Source organism: Anomaloglossus baeobatrachus (genome assembly GCF_048569485.1).
Source record: "Anomaloglossus baeobatrachus isolate aAnoBae1 chromosome 2 unlocalized genomic scaffold, aAnoBae1.hap1 SUPER_2_unloc_1, whole genome shotgun sequence".
NCBI classification, from domain to species: domain Eukaryota; kingdom Metazoa; phylum Chordata; class Amphibia; order Anura; family Aromobatidae; genus Anomaloglossus; species Anomaloglossus baeobatrachus.
Genome location: NW_027441779.1, coordinates 1,894,321 through 1,915,907, shown reverse-complemented (window position 1 = coordinate 1,915,907; position 21,587 = coordinate 1,894,321). Strand labels below are relative to the sequence as shown.

At 49.0% G+C, this 21,587-nt stretch overlaps 1 protein-coding gene across 1 annotated transcript in view; it reads left to right on the top strand.

Annotated features, from left to right (window-relative positions):
• Nucleotides 1-14,843: 14,843 nt before the first annotated feature.
• Nucleotides 14,844-21,587, top strand: part of CWF19L2 (CWF19 like cell cycle control factor 2) — a 195,843-nt gene continuing 189,099 nt past the window's right edge. Inside the window, exons 1-3 of the mRNA XM_075331313.1 lie at nt 14,844-15,062; nt 16,474-16,584; nt 20,712-20,831. Coding sequence (XP_075187428.1) covers nt 14,970-15,062; nt 16,474-16,584; nt 20,712-20,831 — 324 coding nt within the window. The 5' untranslated portion in view covers nt 14,844-14,969. The remainder of the gene's footprint in view (nt 15,063-16,473; nt 16,585-20,711; nt 20,832-21,587) is intronic.

The window sequence follows — 21,587 nt, the reverse complement described above, 5'->3', positions numbered from 1 at the left end:
CCTTCCAACAAACCTCCCAATGCCTTTTTAATCTCATTTATGGGGTTATGGGATATTTTTTTATAGATATTACTATCCTTGAACATTCCCTGTACCTCCTTTTCATATAACCCCACATCCATAATTACAATTGATCCCCCCTTGTCAGAGTTTTTTATTATTATATTGTTATTTTTAAGGGTTTTTAGAGCCCTTCTTTCCCCTGATGTTAAATTATGGGACATTAGATTGTTAGATTTATTTAATTTAGTTAACTCTTTCTCTACAAGGTTTTGGAAATCCTCCATCTGTTGACAACGTGTCTGGGTGGGGTAGAAAGATGGATTAGGTACTCTATTGCATGCATCTCTATTTTTTATATCCCCATCAGTTACGTCATTATCTCCCAAATCTCGCAAATTTTGTAATGCCATCGGTTAAATCATCTTGACACATGATTGGCAATGCACTTTCATTTTCATCATAGAAATGTTTCTTTACAGTCAATCTCCTTACAAAATGATTCACGTCAAATATTGTTTCCAGCAAGTTGAATTTTGTATCAGGCACAAAAGATAAGCCTTTTTCCAATATCTTAATTTCATGTGTATTAAGAATAGTAGCAGACAAACTAATTAATGAAGATATATTTTCTGCCTCCTGGTGTAATATCCGTGCTGGTAGTTTCGTTCTATTTGGGTGTTTCCTGCCAGCCCTTCTTGTTTTTTTCTTGATTTTTTTAAACTGGAGAAAACGTTTTTTGGCGATAGGGCAGAGGTAGATGGCATAGTTATTTCAGTCTCTGATAAGTCCGTATTGCCATCAGATGTTTCAGGTTCTGTAGAAGAAAAACTTACTTTATTTTCTCCCCATTTGTTTTTTCCTTTTTTCCTCATGATAGATCTAGGGAAATTCCGTCGGTAATGATGCCAGGTGTAGATTCTATCCTGCTTATAGTCCATGAGATCCCTCTGGAATTTATCTTCCTTTGTTGCGGTTATAGAATCCTCCAATTTATTAAGGTTCATATCAATTTTTTCTTTCATGGAATTATATGAATCCAGTTCTTTAAACTCAATATATGCATTCTCCAATTCCTTAACTTTGTTATCCAATTCAGTTAGTTTAATTTGTTCCTGCTCAACAATTAATAAAATCAGTTTTTTTGAGCATTCAGATAACACGGCATTCCATTGGTTTATAAATATCTCATTGAATTCTGTGGTGGGTCTCTTTTTGATTCTAAGCCCTCTTGGTACCATATCGGCATCCAGGTAAGCATGTAAGGGTTTATTGTCCCACCATGTTCTAATACGTGATGCCATAGTTTTTTCCAGATCCCACATGATTCCATTTAAATCACTCTGTTCCACCATTTGGTTGCAGTTTTTCTTTCCTGAAAAAATTCTGGCTGCCTTATCCAGCCGTTGCTTACTGTTGACATTAAAAAATTCATCGACAGGACCAATATTCAATTCCGTAATAATATTGGTGTTCTCCATTATAGCGGTTTTTAATATCACCTTAATGTACAAAACAATTCCAGGTTCACCGCTTAAATAATAGAGGGAGCAAGGAATCTGTGGCTGTATAAAACTGCAACTAGAGCATATACAAGGGTGTGTCCAGCTCACCTCACTGCTTTAGGAGACAACAATCTCACCATGCAGGGATCCATTTGGAGTCAGCCAGCTCCCTTGGTATCCAGAATTCCATGCAAAAAGTCGATCCAGCACAGTTCCAGTAATTTAAAAATAAAAATCCTTTATTGAAGAAGTATTAAAAATCCATCATTCCATGTTAGGAGGACGCGTTTCGGACTAGTTGTCCTTACTCAGTCTCAACACATCTCACAATGAATCCAGACTAAAATCATATGGCACAGGATATGATGTCAGCAATCAATACAAAATTTAAATATGCACAAATCCAATTCATCCACGTTTATAAATGCAACCAAATTAATGAGCAACAAATAAATTCTCAATAAAGAAGGGAATTTTGTTACTTACCGTAAATTCCTTTTCTTCTAGCTCTTATTGGGAGACCCAGACGATTGGGTGTATAGCTACTGCCTCCGGAGGCCACACAAAGCATTACACTAAAAAGTGTAAGGCCCCTCCCCTTCTGGCTATACACCCCCAGTGGGATCACTGGCTCACCAGTTTTAGTGCAAAAGCAAGAAGGAGGAAAGCCAATAACTTGGTTAAACAAATTCACTCCGAGTAACATCGGAGAACTGAAAAACCGTTCAACATGAACAACATGTGTACCCGAAAAAAACCCAAAAATCCCAAAGGACAACAGGGCGGGTGCTGGGTCTCCCAATAAGAGCTAGAAGAAAAGGAATTTACGGTAAGTAACAAAATTCCCTTCTTCTTCGGCGCTCTATTGGGAGACCCAGACGATTGGGACGTCCAAAAGCTGTCCCTGGGTGGGTAAAGAAATACCTCATGTTAGAGCTGCAAGACAGCCCTCCCCTACGGGGAGGCAACTGCCGCCTGCAGGACTCTTCTACCTAGGCTGGCGTCCGCCGAAGCATAGGTATGCACCTGATAATGTTTGGTGAAAGTGTGCAGACTCGACCAGGTAGCTGCCTGGCACACCTGTTGAGCCGTAGCCTGGTGTCGTAATGCCCAGGATGCACCCACGGCTCTGGTAGAATGGGCCTTCAGCCCTGATGGAACCGGAAGCCCAGCAGAACGGTAGGCTTCAAGAATTGGTTCTTTGATCCATCGAGCCAGGGTGGCCTTAGAAGCCTGCGACCCTTTGCGCTTACCAGCGACAAGGACAAAGAGTGCATCCGAACGGCGCAAGGGCGCCGTGCGGGAAATGTAGATTCTGAGTGCTCTCACCAGATCTAACAAATGTAAATCCTTCTCATACCGATGAACTGCATGAGGATAAAACGAAGGCAAAGAGATATCCTGATTAAGATGAAAAGAGGATACCACCTTCGGGAGAAACTCCTGAATGGGGCGCAGCACTACCTTGTCCTGGTGGAAGACCAGGAAAGGAGCCTTGGATGACAGCGCTGCCAGCTCAGACACTCTCCGAAGAGATGTGATCGCTACCAGAAAAACCACTTTCTGTGATAGTCTAGAAAGTGAAACCTCCCTCAGAGGCTCGAAGGGCGGCTTCTGGAGGGCAACTAGTACCCTGTTCAGATCCCATGGATCTAACGGCCGCTTGTACGGGGGTACAATATGACAAACCCCCTGCAGGAACGTGCGCACCTTAGGAAGTCGTGCTAGACGCTTTTGAAAAAAAGACGGATAGCGCCGAGACTTGCCCTTTAAGGGAGCCGAGCGACAAACCTTTTTCTAACCCAGATTGCAGGAAAGAAAAAAAAGGTAGGCAATGCAAAAGGCCAGGGAGACACTCCCTGAGCAGAGCACCAGGATAAGAATATCCTCCACGTTCTGTGGTAGATCTTAGCGGACGTGGGCTTCCTAGCCTGTCTCATGGTGGCAACGACCCCTTGGGATAATCCTGAAGACCCTAGGATCCAGGACTCAATGGCCACACAGTCAGGTTCAGGGCCGCAGAATTCCGATGGAAAAACGGCCCTTGGGACAGTAAGTCTGGTCGGTCTGGTAGTGCCGACGGTTGGCCGACCGTGAGATGCCACAGATCCGGATACCACGCCCTCCTTGGCCAGTCTGGGGCGACGAGTATGACGCGGCTGCAGTCGGATCTGATCTTGCGTAGCACTCTGGGCAAGAGTGCCAGAGGTGGAAACACATAAGGGAGCCGGAACTGCGACCAATCTTGCACTAAGGCGTCTGCCGCCAGAGTTCTGTGATCGCGAGACCGTGCTATGAAGGTTGGGACCTTGTTGTTGTGCCTGGACGCCATTAGGTCGACGTCCGGCCTTCCCCAGCGGCTACAGATTTCCTGAAACACGTCCGGGCGAAGGGACCATTCCCCTGCGTCCATGCCCTAGCGGCTGAGGAAGTCTGCTTCCCAGTTTTCTACGCCGGGGATGTGAACTGCGGATACGGTGGAGGCCGTGGCTTCCACCCACGTCAGAATCCGCCGGACTTCCTGGAAGGCTTGCCGACTGCGTGTCCCTCCTTGGTGATTGATGTATGCCACCGCTGTGGAGTTGTCCGACTGAATTCGGATCTGCTTTCCTTCCAGCCACTGCTGGAAGGCTAGTAGGGCAAGATACACTGCTCTGATTTCCAGAACATGGATCTGAAGGGTGGACTCCTGCTGAGTCCACGTACCCTGAGCCCTGTGGTGGAGAAAAAACTGCTCCCCACCCTGACAGACTCGCGCCTGTCGTGACTACCGCCCAAGACGGTGGTAGGAAGGATCTTCCCTGTGATAATGAGGTGGGAAGAAGCCACCATTGCAGAGAGTCCTTCTGTGAAAAGGAGACTTTCCTGTTCAGGGATGTTGACTTCCCGTCCCATTGGCGGAGAATGTCCCAATAAGAGGACGCAGATGAAACTGCGCAAACGGAACCGCCTCCATTGCCGCCACCATCTTCCCGAGGAAGTGCATGAGGCGTCTTAAGGAGTGCGACTGACCTTGACGGAGAGTCTGCACCCCAGTCTGTAGTGATTGGGTCGGTGACAGGTTTGACTTTGAGAAGTCGATGATCCACCCGAACGTCTGGAGAGTCTCCAGCGCAACATTCAGGCTGAATTGGCATGCCTCTTGCGAGGGTGCCTTGACAAGTAGATCGTCCAAGTAAGGGATCACAGAGTGTCCCTGTGAGTGCAAGACTGCTACCACTGCCGCCATGACCTTGGTGAACACCCGTGGGGTTGTCGCCAGACCGAATGGCAGAGCTACGAACTGAAGATGGTCGTCTCCCATCACGAAACGTAGAAAACATTGGTGCTCTGTAGCAATCGGCACGTGGAGATAAGCATCTTTGATGTCTATTGATGCTAGGAAATATCCTTGAGACATTGAGGCAATGACGGAGCGGAGGGTTTCATCCGGAACCGCCTGGCCTCCACGTGCTTGTTGAGCAGTTTTAGGTCCAGAACGGAACGGAAAGAGCCATCCTTTTTTGGCACCACAACCAGATTGGAGGAAAACCGTGTCTTGTTCCTGAAGAGGAACAGGGATTACCACTCCTTCTGCCTGCAGAAGAGCATCGGCTCGGTGGGGAGGTGGGGACGTTCTGAAGAATCGAGTCGGAGGACGAGAACAGAACTCTGTCCTGTGCACGTGGGCACAATGTCCCTCACCCACCGGTCTGTGACCTGTGGCAGCTAAATGTCGCCAAAGGCGAGCGAGTCTGCCATCAACCGCGGATGCGGAGAGATGAGAGAGCTGAGAGTCATGAGGAGACCGCCTTGGTAGCGGTTCCTCCGGCTGCCTTCCTTGGGCGTGATTGAGCCCCCGGAAACTGAGCCCCTCTGAGGATTTTCAGCTCTTTTGGACGAGGACAATTGGGACCTGCCCGAGCTTGGGAAGGACCGAAACCTCGACTGTCCTTCCAGGACAGCATTAATAGGGTAAGTCGCAATGCAGACATTGCGAGGATACGGACGCCCCTGCGGCACCAATGTACATATGCTCAAGACCAGCTGTGCAAGGACAGCTGAAAAGCTTAGGGTGCCCATACGGCTGTAAATGCCGGAGCAACCGACACGCCGATAGCCTCATAGACAGATTTCAACCACAGTCTATCTGTCTGGCATCTTTAAGTGAAGTCCCATCTCCACTGCAACTATAGCTCTAGCCGCAAGCCTGGAGATTGGAGAATCCACCTTTGGACCCTGGGTCCCGCGCTTGACCACGTCAGGGGGAAAAGGATAACGTGTATCCTTAATACGTTTGGAGAAAACGCTTATCTGGTAAGCGTGGTGTTCCTGGACTGCTTCTCTGAAGTCAGCGTGGCCAGAAAAAAACTCAAAATACGTTTGAGCTACTGAAATGGGACTTCTCCTGCTGTGAAGCTGACTCCTCCGCTGGGGGAGCTGAGGGAGAAAGATCCAACATTCCATTGATGGACGCAATAGGATCATTCCTTATGGCGTCACCATCCGGTGTATCCGGATTGAGAGCGTTGTCAGGATCAAAGTCCTGATGAGCTACGTCTGCCTCATCATACAGAGAGCCTCCTGGGACCCCCCCGGGGAACTGATTTTATTCCCAATGAGGGTGGCCAGGGAGCAATGATTTGCCCATGGCCTGTCCGGACTGCAAGTCTCTATCCCAATGCAACTCCATCCCTGTCCTTGGACAGGGTTGACAGGTGGTTCCTTTGGCCACGTCTAGTAGAGACCCCGGCTGACCAAGTGCTCCAGGGGAGCATTGCACACAATGGGGTTCAGTGCCGTGGAACAGTGTCACATGCAGTAAAAGCAGCATCGAAAGCCTGTGTTGCTTATATGCTGCTGCCGACTAGCCATCTAGGACATAGAGCCAAGAATGGCGACCGTACAATGCAATGTATAGCATACAAGCATAAAGTACAATGAACACTGCAGCACATGCAATACAAGCAGCATAGAAAGCCTGTGCCTTGGCACCCCTGCTTTTCTGCTGCTGTAGACTAGCCATCTAGGGGAATATAGCCCAGAATATCGACCATACAGTGCAATGTATAGCATACAAGCATAAGTACAAATGAACACTGCAACCCCTGCAATACAAGCAGCATAGAAAAAACCTGTGCCTCAGCACCCCTGCTTTTCTGCTGCTGTAGTCTAGTCATTCTAGGCGAAAATAGCCCAGACTAGCGACCGTACAGTGCAGTGTATAGCATACAAGCATAAATACACATGAACACTTCAGTACATGCAATACAAGCAGCATAGAAAGCCTGTGCCTTAGCACCCCTGCTTTCCTGCTGCTGATGTGTCGCCATCTAAGAGGGCATATAGCCAAAAATAGCGACCTATGCAGTGTAAGCATAAAAATACAAATGGACAACTGCGGTATTTAGTGGGGTCAGCACTTCAGGTGCCGCTTACCGCCCGCCTATAAGCGGGTGTGTGGTCGCCCTAGTCCTGTGCCTGGTCGCCCAGAGTCCGATCTCTCAGCTCGGACTGCAGGAATGGCTGCCGGCGTCCTTCTCCAGCTCGTGTGAGTAGGGGCGGGCCGTGGGCGTGCCCCCAAGTCAGAGCGGGAAACCGGCGTCCCACAGTGTCCAGTGAGAGGGCTGGAGCATGTAAATAAGGCTCCAGCCCTCGGCGCTGCTGATTGTACAGCGTCTCTCCCCTACCCTGATTGACAGGGTGGGGGCGGGAACGAAGCGGAGCTAGGCCGCAAAAGCCGGGGACTGGATTTATAAGCGCCGCCGCCGTAAAAGCGCGGTCGGCGCTAAGTCCCCGGCGCACTACAAGTCCCAGCCGCGCCGCCGCTCCCGGAGCGTCCGGCGCGGTAGTTCCCCATACATAAAGTCACTCAGCTAGGCTGCAGTGACTGTAACCCTTTACTGTCCCCGGCGCACTAGCACACCCAGCAAGTCTGGAGTGTGCTGTGCCTGTGTGTACGGGGACACAGAGTACCTGAATGGTGCAGGGCCATGTCCCTGAACGGTACCCAGCTCCGTATCCAGCAGGTTCAATGGGTCTGTGGATGGAGCCCGGCCTCAGGGCTTTGGGGCCGGTAAGATCCCACTTCCTCAGAGCCCCTCAGGGGGATGTGGAAGGAAAACAGCATGTGGGCTCCAGCCGCCGTACCAGCAATAGGTACCTCAACCTTACAAACCACAAGCGGGGTGAGAAGGGAGCATGCTGGGGGCCCTATATGGGCCCTCTTTTCTTCCATCCGATATAGTCAGCAGCTACTGCTGACTAAACAGTGGAGCTATGCGTGGATGTCTGACCTCCTTCGCACAAAGCAGAAAACTGGTGAGCCAGTGATCCCACTGGGGGTGTATAGCCAGAAGGGGAGGGGCCTTACACTTTTTAGTGTAATGCTTTGTGTGGCCTCCGGAGGCAGTAGCTATACACCCAATCGTCTGGGTCTCCCAATAGAGCGCCGAAGAAAATACATTATATCATTTCTTATATTTAGTCCTGTAAGAACCCTTGTTTCCATCTCAAAAATCCATTTTTTCTTTTTATATCTCCTCCCCTCCTAGGTAGCAGTATTTTCTCTATGCCGCTCACCTGCAAGCTACTTAAATCACCCCCATGAACACTGAGAAAATGCTGGGAGGCTCCTGAAGGACTCCTGGTTGATTTAAGACATCGGGGGTGATTTAAGTAGCTTGCAGGTGAGCGGCATAGAGAAAATACTGCTACCTAGGAGGGGAGGAGATATAAAAAGAATGTTACAACATAAAGAGATAAAATGGATTTTTTGAGATGGAAACAAGGGTTCCTACAGGACTAAATATAAGAAATGATATAATGTATTTTTATTGAGAATTTATTTGTTGCTCATTGATTTGGTTGCATTTATAAACATGGATGAATTGGATATTTGCATATTTAAATTTTGTATTGATTGGTGACATGTCCTGTGCCATATGTTTTTAGTCTGGATTCATTGTGAGATGTGTTGAGACTGAGTAAGGACAACTAGTCCGAAACGCGTCCTCCTAACATGGCATGATGGATTTTTAATACTTCTTCAATAAAGGATTTTTATTTTTAAATTACTGGAACTGTGCTGGATCGACTTTTTGCATGGAATTCTGGATACCAAGGGAGCTGGCTGACTCCAAATGGATCCCTGCACGGTGAGATTGTGGTCTCCTAAAGCAGTGAGGTGAGCTGGACACACCCTTGTATATCCTCCTATATACAGTATGAGGCCTCACCTAGCCTCCTATATACAGTATGAACCCTCACCTAGCCTCCTATATACAATATGAGCCCGCACCTAGCCTCCTATATACAATATGAGCCCGCACCTAGCCTCCTATATACAATATGAGCCCACACCTAGCCTCCTATATACAATATGAGCCCGCACCTAGCCTCCTATATACAATATGAGCCCGCACCTAGCCTCCTATATACAGTATGAACCCTCACCTAGCCTCCTATATACAATATGAGCCCTCACCTAGCCTATATACAGTATGAGCCCACACCTAGCCTCCTATATACAATATGAGCCCGCACCTAGCCTCTTATATACAATATGAGCCCGCACCTAGCCTCCTATATACAATATGAGCCCGCACCTAGCCTCCTATATACAATATGAGCCCGCACCTAGCCTCCTATATACAGTATGAACCCTCACCTAGCCTCCTATATACAGTATGAACCCTCACCTAGCCTCCTATATACAGTATGAGCCCACACCTAGCCTCCTATATACAATATGAGCCCGCACCTAGCCTCTTATATACAATATGAGCCCGCACCTAGCCTCTTATATACAATATGAGCCCGCACCTAGCCTCCTATATACAATATGAGCCCGCACCTAGCCTCCTATATACAGTATAAGCCCTCACCTAGCCTCCTATATACAGTATGAGCCCGCACCTAGCCTCCTATATACAATATGAGCCCGCATCTAGCCTCCTATATACAATATGAGCCCTCACCTAGCCTCCTATATACAGTATGAGCCCTCACCTAGCCGCCTATATACAATATGAGCCCGCATCTAGCCTCCTATATACAATATGAGCCCTCACCTAGCCTCCTATATACAGTATGAGCCCTCACCTTGCCGCCTATATAGAATATGAGCCCGCACCTACCCTCCTAAATACATGCAAACATCCCATACACATTAAAAAAAAAAACCCCACATACAAACATGGCTTTCGTTCCCGAACGCAGTCTTTAGACAGCAGACATGATAATGTGACGTCATTGTGTCTGCTGTCTCATGCACTTCTGCCAATGTATTCACTGCTGTCTGTATCCTGAGGATGCGGATAGAGATGACATTGTGTGGCTCACAGCCCTCTGACTCGGTCCATGGGCCAGACTGGGAAGGCCAAAGAGCCAAATGTGGCCCGCGGGCTGTACTTTACCCACTTCTGTTCTAGACTATTGATTAGTGAAGAGACTAGAATGTATGGGCTACTACTAGGTATTTATAGGCTCTTGGCAGGTCCTCTCTATAGCGCATACTTTCTAGCCAGTTCACTGGTGAAGAGACAGGTCCTACAGTACAAGCGCAGTGGATGGAGTGAGCCTATGTGCACACAGTGCATTTTTCCTTTCTTTTTTTATCAATAAAAGCAACGAAAAAGCATCCCAGCAAAGTCTATGACAATCCTGACTTGCTGTGCACACGCTGCTTCTTTTTTCCTTGTAGATTTTGTTGCTGAAAAAAGAAACATCAAGACAATTGTTTCTGCATTTCTGTAATCCTCTGCAATGCTTCATCACTACAATGGATTATACCACAGCACTTTGCCTCACACTGCGTGTATACAGCATGGTGTATGAGGCTCTCGTATCTCGGTAACCCGGGGTCGTCATGGTGATGACCCGGGATTACAGGGACCCAATCGTCAGGGAGAGGTAAGCGAATGCTGCAATCACACTGATCGCAGCATTTAGGGAGTTTTACTGCTGGGAGCAAAAATGCTCCAGGCAGCGTCAGCCGGATCCCGGTTGTGACATTAGCCAGAGACCCGGTGGTGATTGTGTGGCACCCCTGAGGCTACAGTCACCACAGAGGTACTGCACCTCAGCCAGAGCTGTGGTGCCCATCTTGGGTAAGAAGTGGGTCAACTACTGGTTCACGCACTAAAAACCTGCAGACACACAATTGTTAGCTCACATATCAGATCAGGGCACGGGCAGGTCCCATTAATGCTTAGCGACCAGTAGTTTGGTTATGGCACTTAAGCCCCATGCACTGTCTCTTGAACCAGCCAGGGGGTGGAGCTTAGTGGGTGAGCTGTCTGAGGTAAAATGGGCGGAGCTAAGTTTAAAAGTTGACAGAGTCAGTCAGGAGTGGGGAGGAGACTGACTAGGGGTCCGGACCCTGGGGGTCTTCCTCAACCCTGGTGACGTTGAAGAGAGAATCCTAGAGAATTAGGAGAGGGGTGTCAGACTCCCCTAAAGTCTTGTTCCACAAGCAACATCTCCCGGTGGAGGGATTTGGTCGCAAACAGGGTCCCGGTCCTAGGTTAGGAAGAGATTTTAGGACTTTGTAGAAACACCGTAGGCCAGGGTGGCTGTATGCACCTTTGAGCCACAAGCAGCACACGAATCTGCTGGAAGGCGGTCACAGAGGATCAGGGAGCCAGGTAGGCAGAAGTCCCTTTGAGGGTCTGTGACCCCTGGCTCAGGGCACTGTGTGTGGAGGCGCAGGACCAGCGGGAGAGTCAGCGCAGACGAGACGACCAGCAAAGGCAAACAAAGGAGAATCGGTACTGTCCTCGGACTTACTCGGGATCGGCGGATGCCCATCACTGGGGTTCCCAACATACCGTGGTGGACTAATCTGGCTGTTAATTGAGAACCGATACAGTGATCAAAAGAATTATTGCAAAGCCCTGGTGTCGTCTCCATTCCTCCCGCGTCTCTCCCTATCATCAAAGACTTTTCATATTTCCAGCGGTCGCCCTGGGGTCCCGCTCCATCTGTGGGTAGCAAGATTATCTCAGATGCGCCATCTTCACCTACCCCGGGGAACGCGCCGTGGCGGCTCACATAGCCGCAAAACCACAGGTGGCGTCATGAACTTTAAGGCCCTGTGCGCGCACTGGAAAACGGAATTTTCTTAAGAAAATTCCGCAGGATCTGAAAGATTACCGCACCCTCGGTAAAAAAAAACGCGGCAAACCGCACCCGAAAACCGCATGCAGTTTGCCCGCAGTATTGTTTGCGGTATTGCGGCGTGCGGGTTGGTACGTGTTTTATTGCATTCAATGCAATAAAGCACATTGAAGAAAAAAAAAAAGAAAAAAAAAAATTTCCTTCTGAGATAGTAGACAGATTGATAAATAGACAAATAGACAGATAGAGGACAGATCGCTGCATTTCTCCCGTGCGGTAGTGAGTTCACATTACCGGCCGTGGGAAATGCCCTGTGGTTACCTCTGCAGGCTTGCTGCGACGCTGCATTCAGCAGTGTATCACTGTCAGTCGCGGCTGGATGCCAGCATTGCAGGACGTGGATTACGCCGGAGCTGTGTGTTTCGGGGGGGTTAATAAAAGGGTGAACGAGGAGGCTTATTTGTGTTTTATTTAAAATAAAGGATTTTTCGGTGTATGTGTTTTTTCACTTTAGTTACGGGTTGATCATGTCAGCTGTCTCATAGACGCTGCCATGATCAAGCCTGGACTTAGTGGCGGCGATCCGCCGCCATTAACTCCTTATTACCCTGTCTGCGACCGCATCACGGCAACAGGAAGAGCTGGGCACACTCCGGTACTGCCGCATAATGGATGCGACAGTCCCGGGGCAGCTGCGGGCTGATATTCTCGGCTGCGGGAGGGGGGGGAGGGCATTAACCCTGCCCCTCGCCCTCCCCAGCCTGAGAATACCGGGCCGCCGCTGTGCGTTTACCTCGGCTGGCCGGTAAAAATACAGCGGAGCCCACGTGTTTTTTTTTCCTATATTTCCGTTTGCTTTCTATGTGTATTCTATGTCTGTGTGTGAGTGTGATGTGTGTGTATTCTATGTCTGTGATGTGTGTGTTTTTACTCTCTGCTCCGCTTCCTCTTCCTGTCATAATGACATCACTTCCCCGCAAACCACGAAATACCGGAGGGAATAATACAGGAAAACGTAATGAACCGCACAGAATTTGCTGCCTGCGTTATTCCCTGCGAGATATCACGATTACATGGCAGTCAATGGAGTGAAATCCCGCAGCGACGTGCGGAAAGAAGTGACATGCAATTGTTTTTGCTGCGGGAATCCCGCAGGAAAACATGCAGCTGTCAAAATCCACATAGTGCGCACAGGATTTTTTTTCTCCATAGGTTTTGCTGGTGAATCACTGCAGAGATGTTATGAACATTTTCTGCAGCGAATCATGCAGCAAAACCGCAGGAAATCCGCGGCAAAAAACGGCAAGTGCGCACAGGGCCTTAAAATCTCTAAAAATACAACTTCCATCTTCACCGCCAGGGTCACAGAGCTGGGTACCGCCACCACTGACATCCCCGGACTAGTCCGGCCTGGTTCCAAGTATCACCTAAGGCCCTGGGCGTGTCAATTGCGAGGGTACAGCACCTGAACCCCCTGCAATCATCATGACAAAAAAAAACAACCCACCCAAAAAGCAGGAAAAACGCGCAAACACAATTAAAAAAAATGAGAATTTTTCCTGCTAAGGCCCTGTGCGCACTGGAGAATGGAATTTTCTCAAGAAAATTCCGCAGGTATTCAAAGATTACCGCACCCGCGGTAAAAAAACGCAGCAAACCGCACCCGAAAACCGCATGCGGTTTGCTGCGGTTTTACCGCGTGCGGGTTGGTATGTGCTTTATTGCATTCAATGTAATAAAGCACATTGAAAAAAGAAAAAAAAAAGTCATTTCATTCTGATATAGAGAAATAGACAGAAGAATAGATAGAAGAATAGATAGACAGACAGAGGGATGGATAGAGGGATAGATAGACAGACAGAGGGATAGATAGAAGGATGATAGATAGAGGGATAGATAGAGACCCTGTGAGCACACGCTGCATTTCTCACGGTCGGCAGTGAGTTCACATTACCGGCCGTGGGAAATGCCCTGGAGTTACTTCTGCTGTCTCGCTGCGAGGCTGCATTCAGCACTATGTCAGTCGCGGCTGGATGCAAGCCTCGCAGGACGCCGGAGCTGTGGATTACGCCGGAGCTTTGTTTTGGGAGGGGTTAATAAAAGGGTGAACGAGGCTTGTTTGTGTTTTATTTAAAATAAAGGATTTTTCGGTGTGTTTTATTCACTTTACTTACGGGTTGATCATGTCAGCTGTCACATAGACGCTGCCATGATCGAGCCTGGAGTTAATGGCGGTGATCCGCCACCATTAACTCCTTGTATTACCCTGACTGCCACTGCTACACGGCAGCAGGAAGAGCCGGGGACACGCCGGTACTGTCGCATAATGCATGTGACAGTCCCGGGGCAGCTGCGGCTGATATTCTCGGCTGCGGGAGGGGGAGTGAGGCGGGGGACATTAACCTTGCCAATCGCCCTCCCCAGCCTGAGAATACCGGGCCGCCGCTGTGTGCTTACCTCGGCTGGACGGTAAATATGCAGCGGAGCCCACGTGTTTTTTTTTCTATATTTCCGTTTGATTTCTATGTGTGTTCTATATGTCTGTGATGTCTGTGTGTGTGTGTGTGTGTGTGTGTGTGTGATGTGTGTGTGTTTACTCTCTGCTCCACTTCCTCTTCCTGTAATGACATCACTTCCCTGCAAAACCGCAGGCAAGCAATGTACATTATCGGAGGTAAACCGCGAAATACCGCAGGGAATAACGCAGGAAAACGCAGTGAACCGCACAGATTTTGCTGCCTGCGTTATTCCCTGCGGGATTTCACAATTACATTGGAGTCAATGGAGTGAAATGCCGCAGCGACGTGCAGAAAAGAAGTGACATGCACTTGTTTTTGCTGCGGGAATCCCGCAGAGATGTTATGAACATTTTCTGCAGCGAAACATGCAGCAAATCCGCGGAAAATCCGGTAAGTGCGCACAGGGCCTAAAACATGCAATAAAAGAAGCACATAAAAAAAGCAACGTGTACACATAGCCTTATAGAAATCCCATACTATGCTGGCATTCTCTGCAGCTGTCAGTGTATGCTGCGGAGCCGCGAGTGATCTCTGCAGAAAGAAAATCCACAGGAGCCCGAATCCTGATCGTGGGCACGGACCGCTGCGCTCCCCTCCTCAGCTCGCCACAACTCTGCACCCCCTGACGCCAGCAGCCGCGTCCTCTGCAGCTTCTCACTGGCGCGGAGAGAATGCTGCGCTCCGGAGCAAACCAGAACACGCCCACAACAAGTGACGGAAGTGACGTCATACCTACCAGGAGCCCATACAGTCTAGCGTCTATGCTGTTTGGAACGCACAGTTCTGCGTGTCACCTGGATTGCCGGCAGGGAAACGATCTGCTTTTTAGTTTTACGGCTGCAGAATAATGGCGGCCTACGGGAGCAGTTTTGAAAGCGTGAAAAGTATAGAGCAGAAAAAGGAGAGTAAGAGACGAGCCCGGGAGGAGCTGCTGTCACAGGTAATGGCGCAGTGACCTGGAGTGATGTCAGTAATCACTGTGTGCCCTGTCCCTGCCCAGCTACAGTCACAGCGTACTGACATTACGCTTTATATTGTGTATGTGCCTCTTAACCTGTGCCATGTCACATGACTGCGGCATAATTCTGCCCGGTCACCTGTGTCTTCTTTACAGCGATGACGTCCCGACACAGGAGTGTTTGGCTGCTACAGTGGTCACATGACCCATCACTGTAGGTAGAAAACGGCGGTTGTGCGGAGCGTGGCCCTCCCTGTGCCGGTTGCGCGGCGCGTGGCCCTCCGTGTGCCGGTTGCGCGGAGCGTGGCCCTCCGTGTGCCGGTTGCGCGGAGCGGGGCCCTCCGTGTGCCGGTTGCGCGGAGCGTGGCCCTCCGTGTGCCGGTTGCGCGGAGCGTGGCCCTCCCTGTGCCGGTTGCGCGGAGCGTGGCCCTCCCTGTGCCGGTTGCGCGGAGCGTGGATCACCCTGTGCCGGTTGCGCGGAGCGTGGCCCTCCCTGTGCCGGTTGCGCGGAGCGTGGCCCTCCCTGTGCCGGTTGCGCGGAGCGTGGCCCTCCCTGTGCCGGTTGCGCGGAGCGTGGCCCTCCCTGTGCCGGTTGCGCGGAGCGTGGCCCTCCCTGTGCCGGTTGCGCGGAGCGTGGCCCTCCCTGTGCCGGTTGCGAGGAGCGTGGCCCTCCCTGTGCCGGTTGCGCAGAGCGTGGATCACCCTGTGCCGGTTGCGAGGAGCGGGGCCCTCCCTGTGCCGGTTGCGAGGAGCGGGGATCACCCTGTGCCGGTTGCGAGGAGCGGGGATCACCCTGTGCCGGTTGCGAGGAGCGGGGATCACCCTGTGCCGGTTTTCTTATAGTCCTGAATAGTTTATAGCCACTAAAATCTGAATACATTTTTACAATAAAAAATATATATATATTTTTAACCTATTCACTGCCTAGTTTATTTTTTTTTCACACTTTTTTAGTACGCTGTGTGGTAGAATGAATGGTGGCCAACAATCCCTCATACGTCTGAGGGGACGGAAATATAAAAAAGTTAGGGGGTTAAAATTAAAAATCTCCCCTAATGTTTGGAAATAAAGTTATGTTTTTTGTGGCAACACCGTCCAACTCAAATATACATTTTGCCTCAGAGATGGAAACACACAGGCTTTGTGTCTCCGATTTGTTAAGGAGGACGCACCTGCCCCCGCTGGGGCTCCGAAGGCTCCATATGTGACGCGTCGGCCGTGTTTCATTCCAGAGAGTGGAGGCAATGTCCACGTTCTTATTCCTTTCCTCTGGGTCTTCCAGGTTTTCCTTCGTACAGTAACTTCTGGAGCCTTTTTTTCAGAGCTGAGCTTTTCGGTATTTGCCGAGTGTTGATGTCTAAAAAGAAATATTTTCCTTTTGTTCTTAATAAAGGCTAAAGAAGACTATGAAAAGAAAGAGAGAAAGAAGGAGCAGCGGCGCCTGCGGGGGGAGGACACCTGGATGCTGAGCGATGTGACCGAGCGCCTGGAGCAGATAGAACAGGTGACACCGGCGCTGCGCAGGGGACCATCGGGCTCTGTTCACACCAACAGTTTATATTTCTGCTTTCAGATGATAAAGATGGAAATAAAACCTTCTGGTACAAGATCCCAGCTTTGAATGACCCAAAAATGATTTATTTATTTATTTTTTTAAACCTTAAAAAGGTTGTGCACTGCTTTAATATCCTTAGGCTAGGTCATCAATGTCTGATCGATGGAGGTGTTACTCCCCGCACCCCCGCCGATCAGATATTCCAGATGTCGGCTGGAACTGATCAGTTGAGGCACTGCACAGCTCCATTGACTGAATGGTGGTTGCGGCCAGGTACTGCACATCCACCCCTAATGACTTGAATAGGGGTGGGTATGTGGTACACGGCCGCTATAGCTTAGTCATAGCTATGCAGCGCCTCAACTGATCAGCACCAGCCGCTGCCGACACCGGGAACAGCTGATGTGCAGGGCGTCAGACCCCAACCGATAAAACATTAGTGGCTTATCCTAAGGGGTACTTTGCACGTTGCGACATCGCTACTGCGATGTCGTCGGGGTCAAATCGAAAGTGACGCACATCCGGCGCCGGTAACGACGTCACAACGTGTAAAGCCTAGATGCACCAATAAACGATTGCAAAAGCGTCGGTGATCGGTGTAGTGTCGGTCATTTCCATAATTTCGCTTTAGCGACAGGTACGATGTAGTTCGTCATTCCTGCGGCAGCACACATCACTGTGTATGAAGCGAGGAACATCTCCTTACCTGCCTCCACCGGCTATGGGGAAGGAAGGAGGTGGGCGGGATGTTTACGTCCCGCTCATCTCCGCCCCTCCGCTTCTATTGGCCGCCTGCCGTGTGTTGTCGCTGTGACGCCGCACGACCCGCCCCCTTAGGAAGGAGGGATTGTTTGTCAGTCACAGCGACGTCGCAGGGCAGATAAGTGCGTGTGAAGCTGCCTTAGCGATAATGTTCGCTACGGCAGCTATCACAAGATATCGCATGTGCAACGGGGGCGGGGACTATCGCGCTTGGCATCGCATGCATCGGCTAACGATGTCGCAGCGTGCAAAGCACCCCTAAGAATACGCCATCAATGTAAAAGCAATGGACGACCCCTTATGGATGTTTATCTGTTAACGGATCCACTTTTGTATCCTCTGCACAGCCCCAGAATACTAAGGCTCCCATTCATTAGGAGCGGCATTGCTGAGGAGGCTGCTGAGGTCAGAGGCTCCCAATCTATTAGGATGTACCCGCCTCCTAGTGAATCAGGAGTATGCTGCACCTCCCTGTGCTGCGCTGCACATCTTACTCCAGTTGTGGACTGGAGTGAGATTTGGGGCATAAAGAATTCGTTCAGTGGGATTTCCCTATTTCTGGCTTCATATTATTCATGGCCGGGTACTGCACATCTGCCCCCTATTGATATAAATATATAATACCCAGCCGCGGCTACTATGTGCAGATCCGTAACTTAGCACTTCCAGCCTCCACTGGGAACTGCTGATCAGCGGGGTTGCTGAGTGTCGCACCCCCACAAGTCAGATATTGATGACATAGGCCATCAATGTAAAATCCCCTTTAAAAATCGCCATGAAATAATATTTAATCATATAAAAAAAGGTACGTTGTCCTGATAAGCAGAGTTTACCTAAGCTGTAGTGAGGGGGTAAGCACTGGATTGACTTGGATTAGATCTCTGTGATGTCCTATATAAGGCCCCTTCACACGTCAGTGATTCCGGTAAGTATGACGTCAGTTTTCTTACGAACCAGAGACACGGACAAACAGAGACCCTTTAAAATCAATGTGTCTGCGCACAGTTCCACACACGCATGTCTGTGTGTTCTGCACGGAGACAAGTCTGTGTTTCTCGGGCATCACGGATGTCACACGGACTGCACAGTGGTGTGAAATCACTGTGACACGTATCGGAGAATACACGTGTCTTTGAAATAAAATGACTTTCTATACTCCCCTGTCTCCGGCGCTGCTGTCACTTGCTTCCGGGCCCGCTCATTATGCTCATGAATATTCACTGCACCATGGGCCAAGAAGCAGCATTGCTGGAGACAACAGTGCCGAGGACAGGGGAGTTTAGCACATGGAGAACACACGTGTGCTAAAAATCACGGCACACGGATGGCCATATGCACCCTCAACACGGACCGTGAAAAACGTGTTTTTTTTTTTTATCACGGATGTGTGAAGGGGCCTAAGGCAAATGTATAACAGGCTGCAACCTCCTCTGCTTATATCTGCTGATCAGTGAGGGCTTCAGAACCCAAACTGGCAATGATCACTTATAGGGTTATATCCAAAACTGTAAACTCTTCATGGAGTAGGATACATTATTGTCCCAACAGTTCAAACCCCAGTGATCCTGAGATCATGGCTTGAGAACGGTGCACCGCTGTCCCTGTATTGGACCGTAGGCCTCGGTTCCACTTGCGCATAGCTTCATATTGGGAAGACCAGCCAGAGAAAACACTGCCGGCAGCCAACGAGGGCGCTCAGAACAGTGAAATCCTAGGTGCATTGCCCCCTGGGAAATATGCAAATCAAAAACGTCTGTTGAGCCTCTGTTAGGAGTCTCAACACAGAAACTAGCCAGATATCCCTCCGGGAAGGACTTAGCCAAGGAGTGGCTCTTTTTAGGAGACCACCATAACCACCATATTAAGTGGTCCTTTTAGTCAATATCCAACTCGTTGGCTGCCGGAAGTGTTTTCTATGGCTGGTCTCCCCGAGATCAGTGATTGTTTTGTCTTGTTGGTCTACTTGGCTAGGTCTTGTTGGCTAGGTCCTTCCCGGAGGGATATCTGGCTGTTTTCTGTGTTGAAACTCCTAACAGAGGCTCCACAGACGTTTTTTATTTCCATAGCTTCATATGTGAGAGCATTGGAAGTGATATGCTAATGACCCTCTGCTGCGAGCTTGAGCCGAGGGTCATGTGACTGTGATCCGATCTTGTGATCAGATCACAGCTGCGGAGATGAGGGAGGGAGCACTTTCTACCCATCTCCTCCGCTGTCTGTCTTTGCGTACTTCACACTGTGGTTGGATGACATGCGAGTGCAGTGCAATGTTTTACACGCTCCCATAGACTTGTATGTGAATGCGTGACTCTAGACTCGCTGCAAAACGCAGCATGCTGCGATTCATTCCGCATGCCGATATGGAATAAGAAATCAATCACAGATGGACACTACCCAATAGTTTACACTGGTGCAAGTGCAATCCGATGTTTTATCTGATTGCACTCATCTGTGCAAAACGCAAGTGGAATTAAGGCCTTATTCCTTTTATCTATAGGCATGGCAGATGTAGCTGACCCCTTTCTGAAGAAAGACTTACATGCATGTCCTCCGGCAGGTGCGGTTGTATGGAGCTGAGGTCACAGCCTGCACAGCGGATGCTGATTGTGTTATACAGCCGGCACCTCCTGTCTCGAACAGCAGCGACTAGAGCTGGCTCTGATTGCTGCCGGTCAACCATTTAGATGCCACTGTTAACCTGTAACTCTGGCATTTATATGGTTGTGATTGCCGATGCATTCACAGAGTCCCGGGCCGCCGATAGCACCTACTCATGGCATCTGTCAATGGCATCTTTGCATTTTTATTTTTTAGCTGGACTTTATGGAAGATTGTTCAGATTGTTCAAGTCTCCTATGGTAACTAAAAATAAAAAAAAAGTTGGATCTTGGAAGAAGGGGAAGGAAAAAAAGGAAAGCACAAAAATGACAAATAGCTGAAATGACATCATTTGTAAGCCAACAAATGGCCGTCCTGCTGTTATTATTACGTGGGAGGATCTGAATCTATGGGCGCATTCAGATTATACAAATCCGGTGTGAGATCGGACCACAGCGCACGGCTGGGCCGCAGGTCTCCCGACCGGAGCGTGATAACTCCATATATTTCTATGTGGCTGTCGCTATCGGTGGATGGGAGACCCCGGCCCAGCCGCGCACTGCGGCCCAATCTCCGAACCAATTGTATGGACATTTCGGGATTACTTTTTAGTTTGTTTCTAGGGCTGTATCCTGTCAGAATGGAGTCCTAGCATTGCACGCCACCGTGATGTACTACAGAACCCATCGTCATTCTTGTACTAATTCTTGTTATAGGAGAATTCAGGAAAGAAGAAGAAAAAGAAAAAGGAGAAAAAGTCCAAGAAAGAAAAGAAGAAAAAGAGCAAAAAAACACAATCTGAGAAACATGAAGACTCGTCAGGTAGTTCCGCCACGGTAAGCGGGAGCGGCCCTGTTGGTTCCTCGCTGTAGACTGCGCGGTTATTTTCTGTGAGAGCCGCCATTATCCTGCTGTAACTTCTCCTTCCAGCGCCATTAATCCTATTGTGACAGATGAGTCCTGAATACATAGGAAGGCGCAGTCCTGGAAGAGCCGCTCACAGACCTCCATTAAATAGATTATTTATCTGCCTGTGCGCCACATCTACGTTCCGGTAACACTGCGAGCGCACGACCTTGTCTCCGCCAATTAACCTTCACGTTCATCCTCATCCTCGATCGGCTTCATGTTCTGATAATTTATTCCATTCCATAGGGATGGAATATCTCGGCCATATATGAGGGTCTTACTCTCCTCTACATCTACAGTGAAATTCCTCTCACCCCTTCCCTCTGCGGCTAATTTTTATTTTTTGCCTTTTTATTTTTCCTTCCAAGAGTTATCATTTATTTATTTATTATTTATTTATTTTTTTTTGTCAATGCTTTTCCATGTGTTGTTTTTACTGATGTTTTGGGAAGCGTTTGATGTCTCCATAACTTTTGCTGCACTTTCGGGTGGGAGGGGCGGTAACTTATAAGCAGTCTTTTTTTTTTTTTTTTTTTCTTCATTACGGCTTTTAAGGGTTAATGGAATCATTTGGACTTTAGTAGACGGGGTGATGTTACCTATGCTTGTCTTTCCATTTTTTTTTTTTTATAAGGGTGTGTGCACACGATCAGGAGTGGCAGCGTTCTGTACACAGCGTGGTT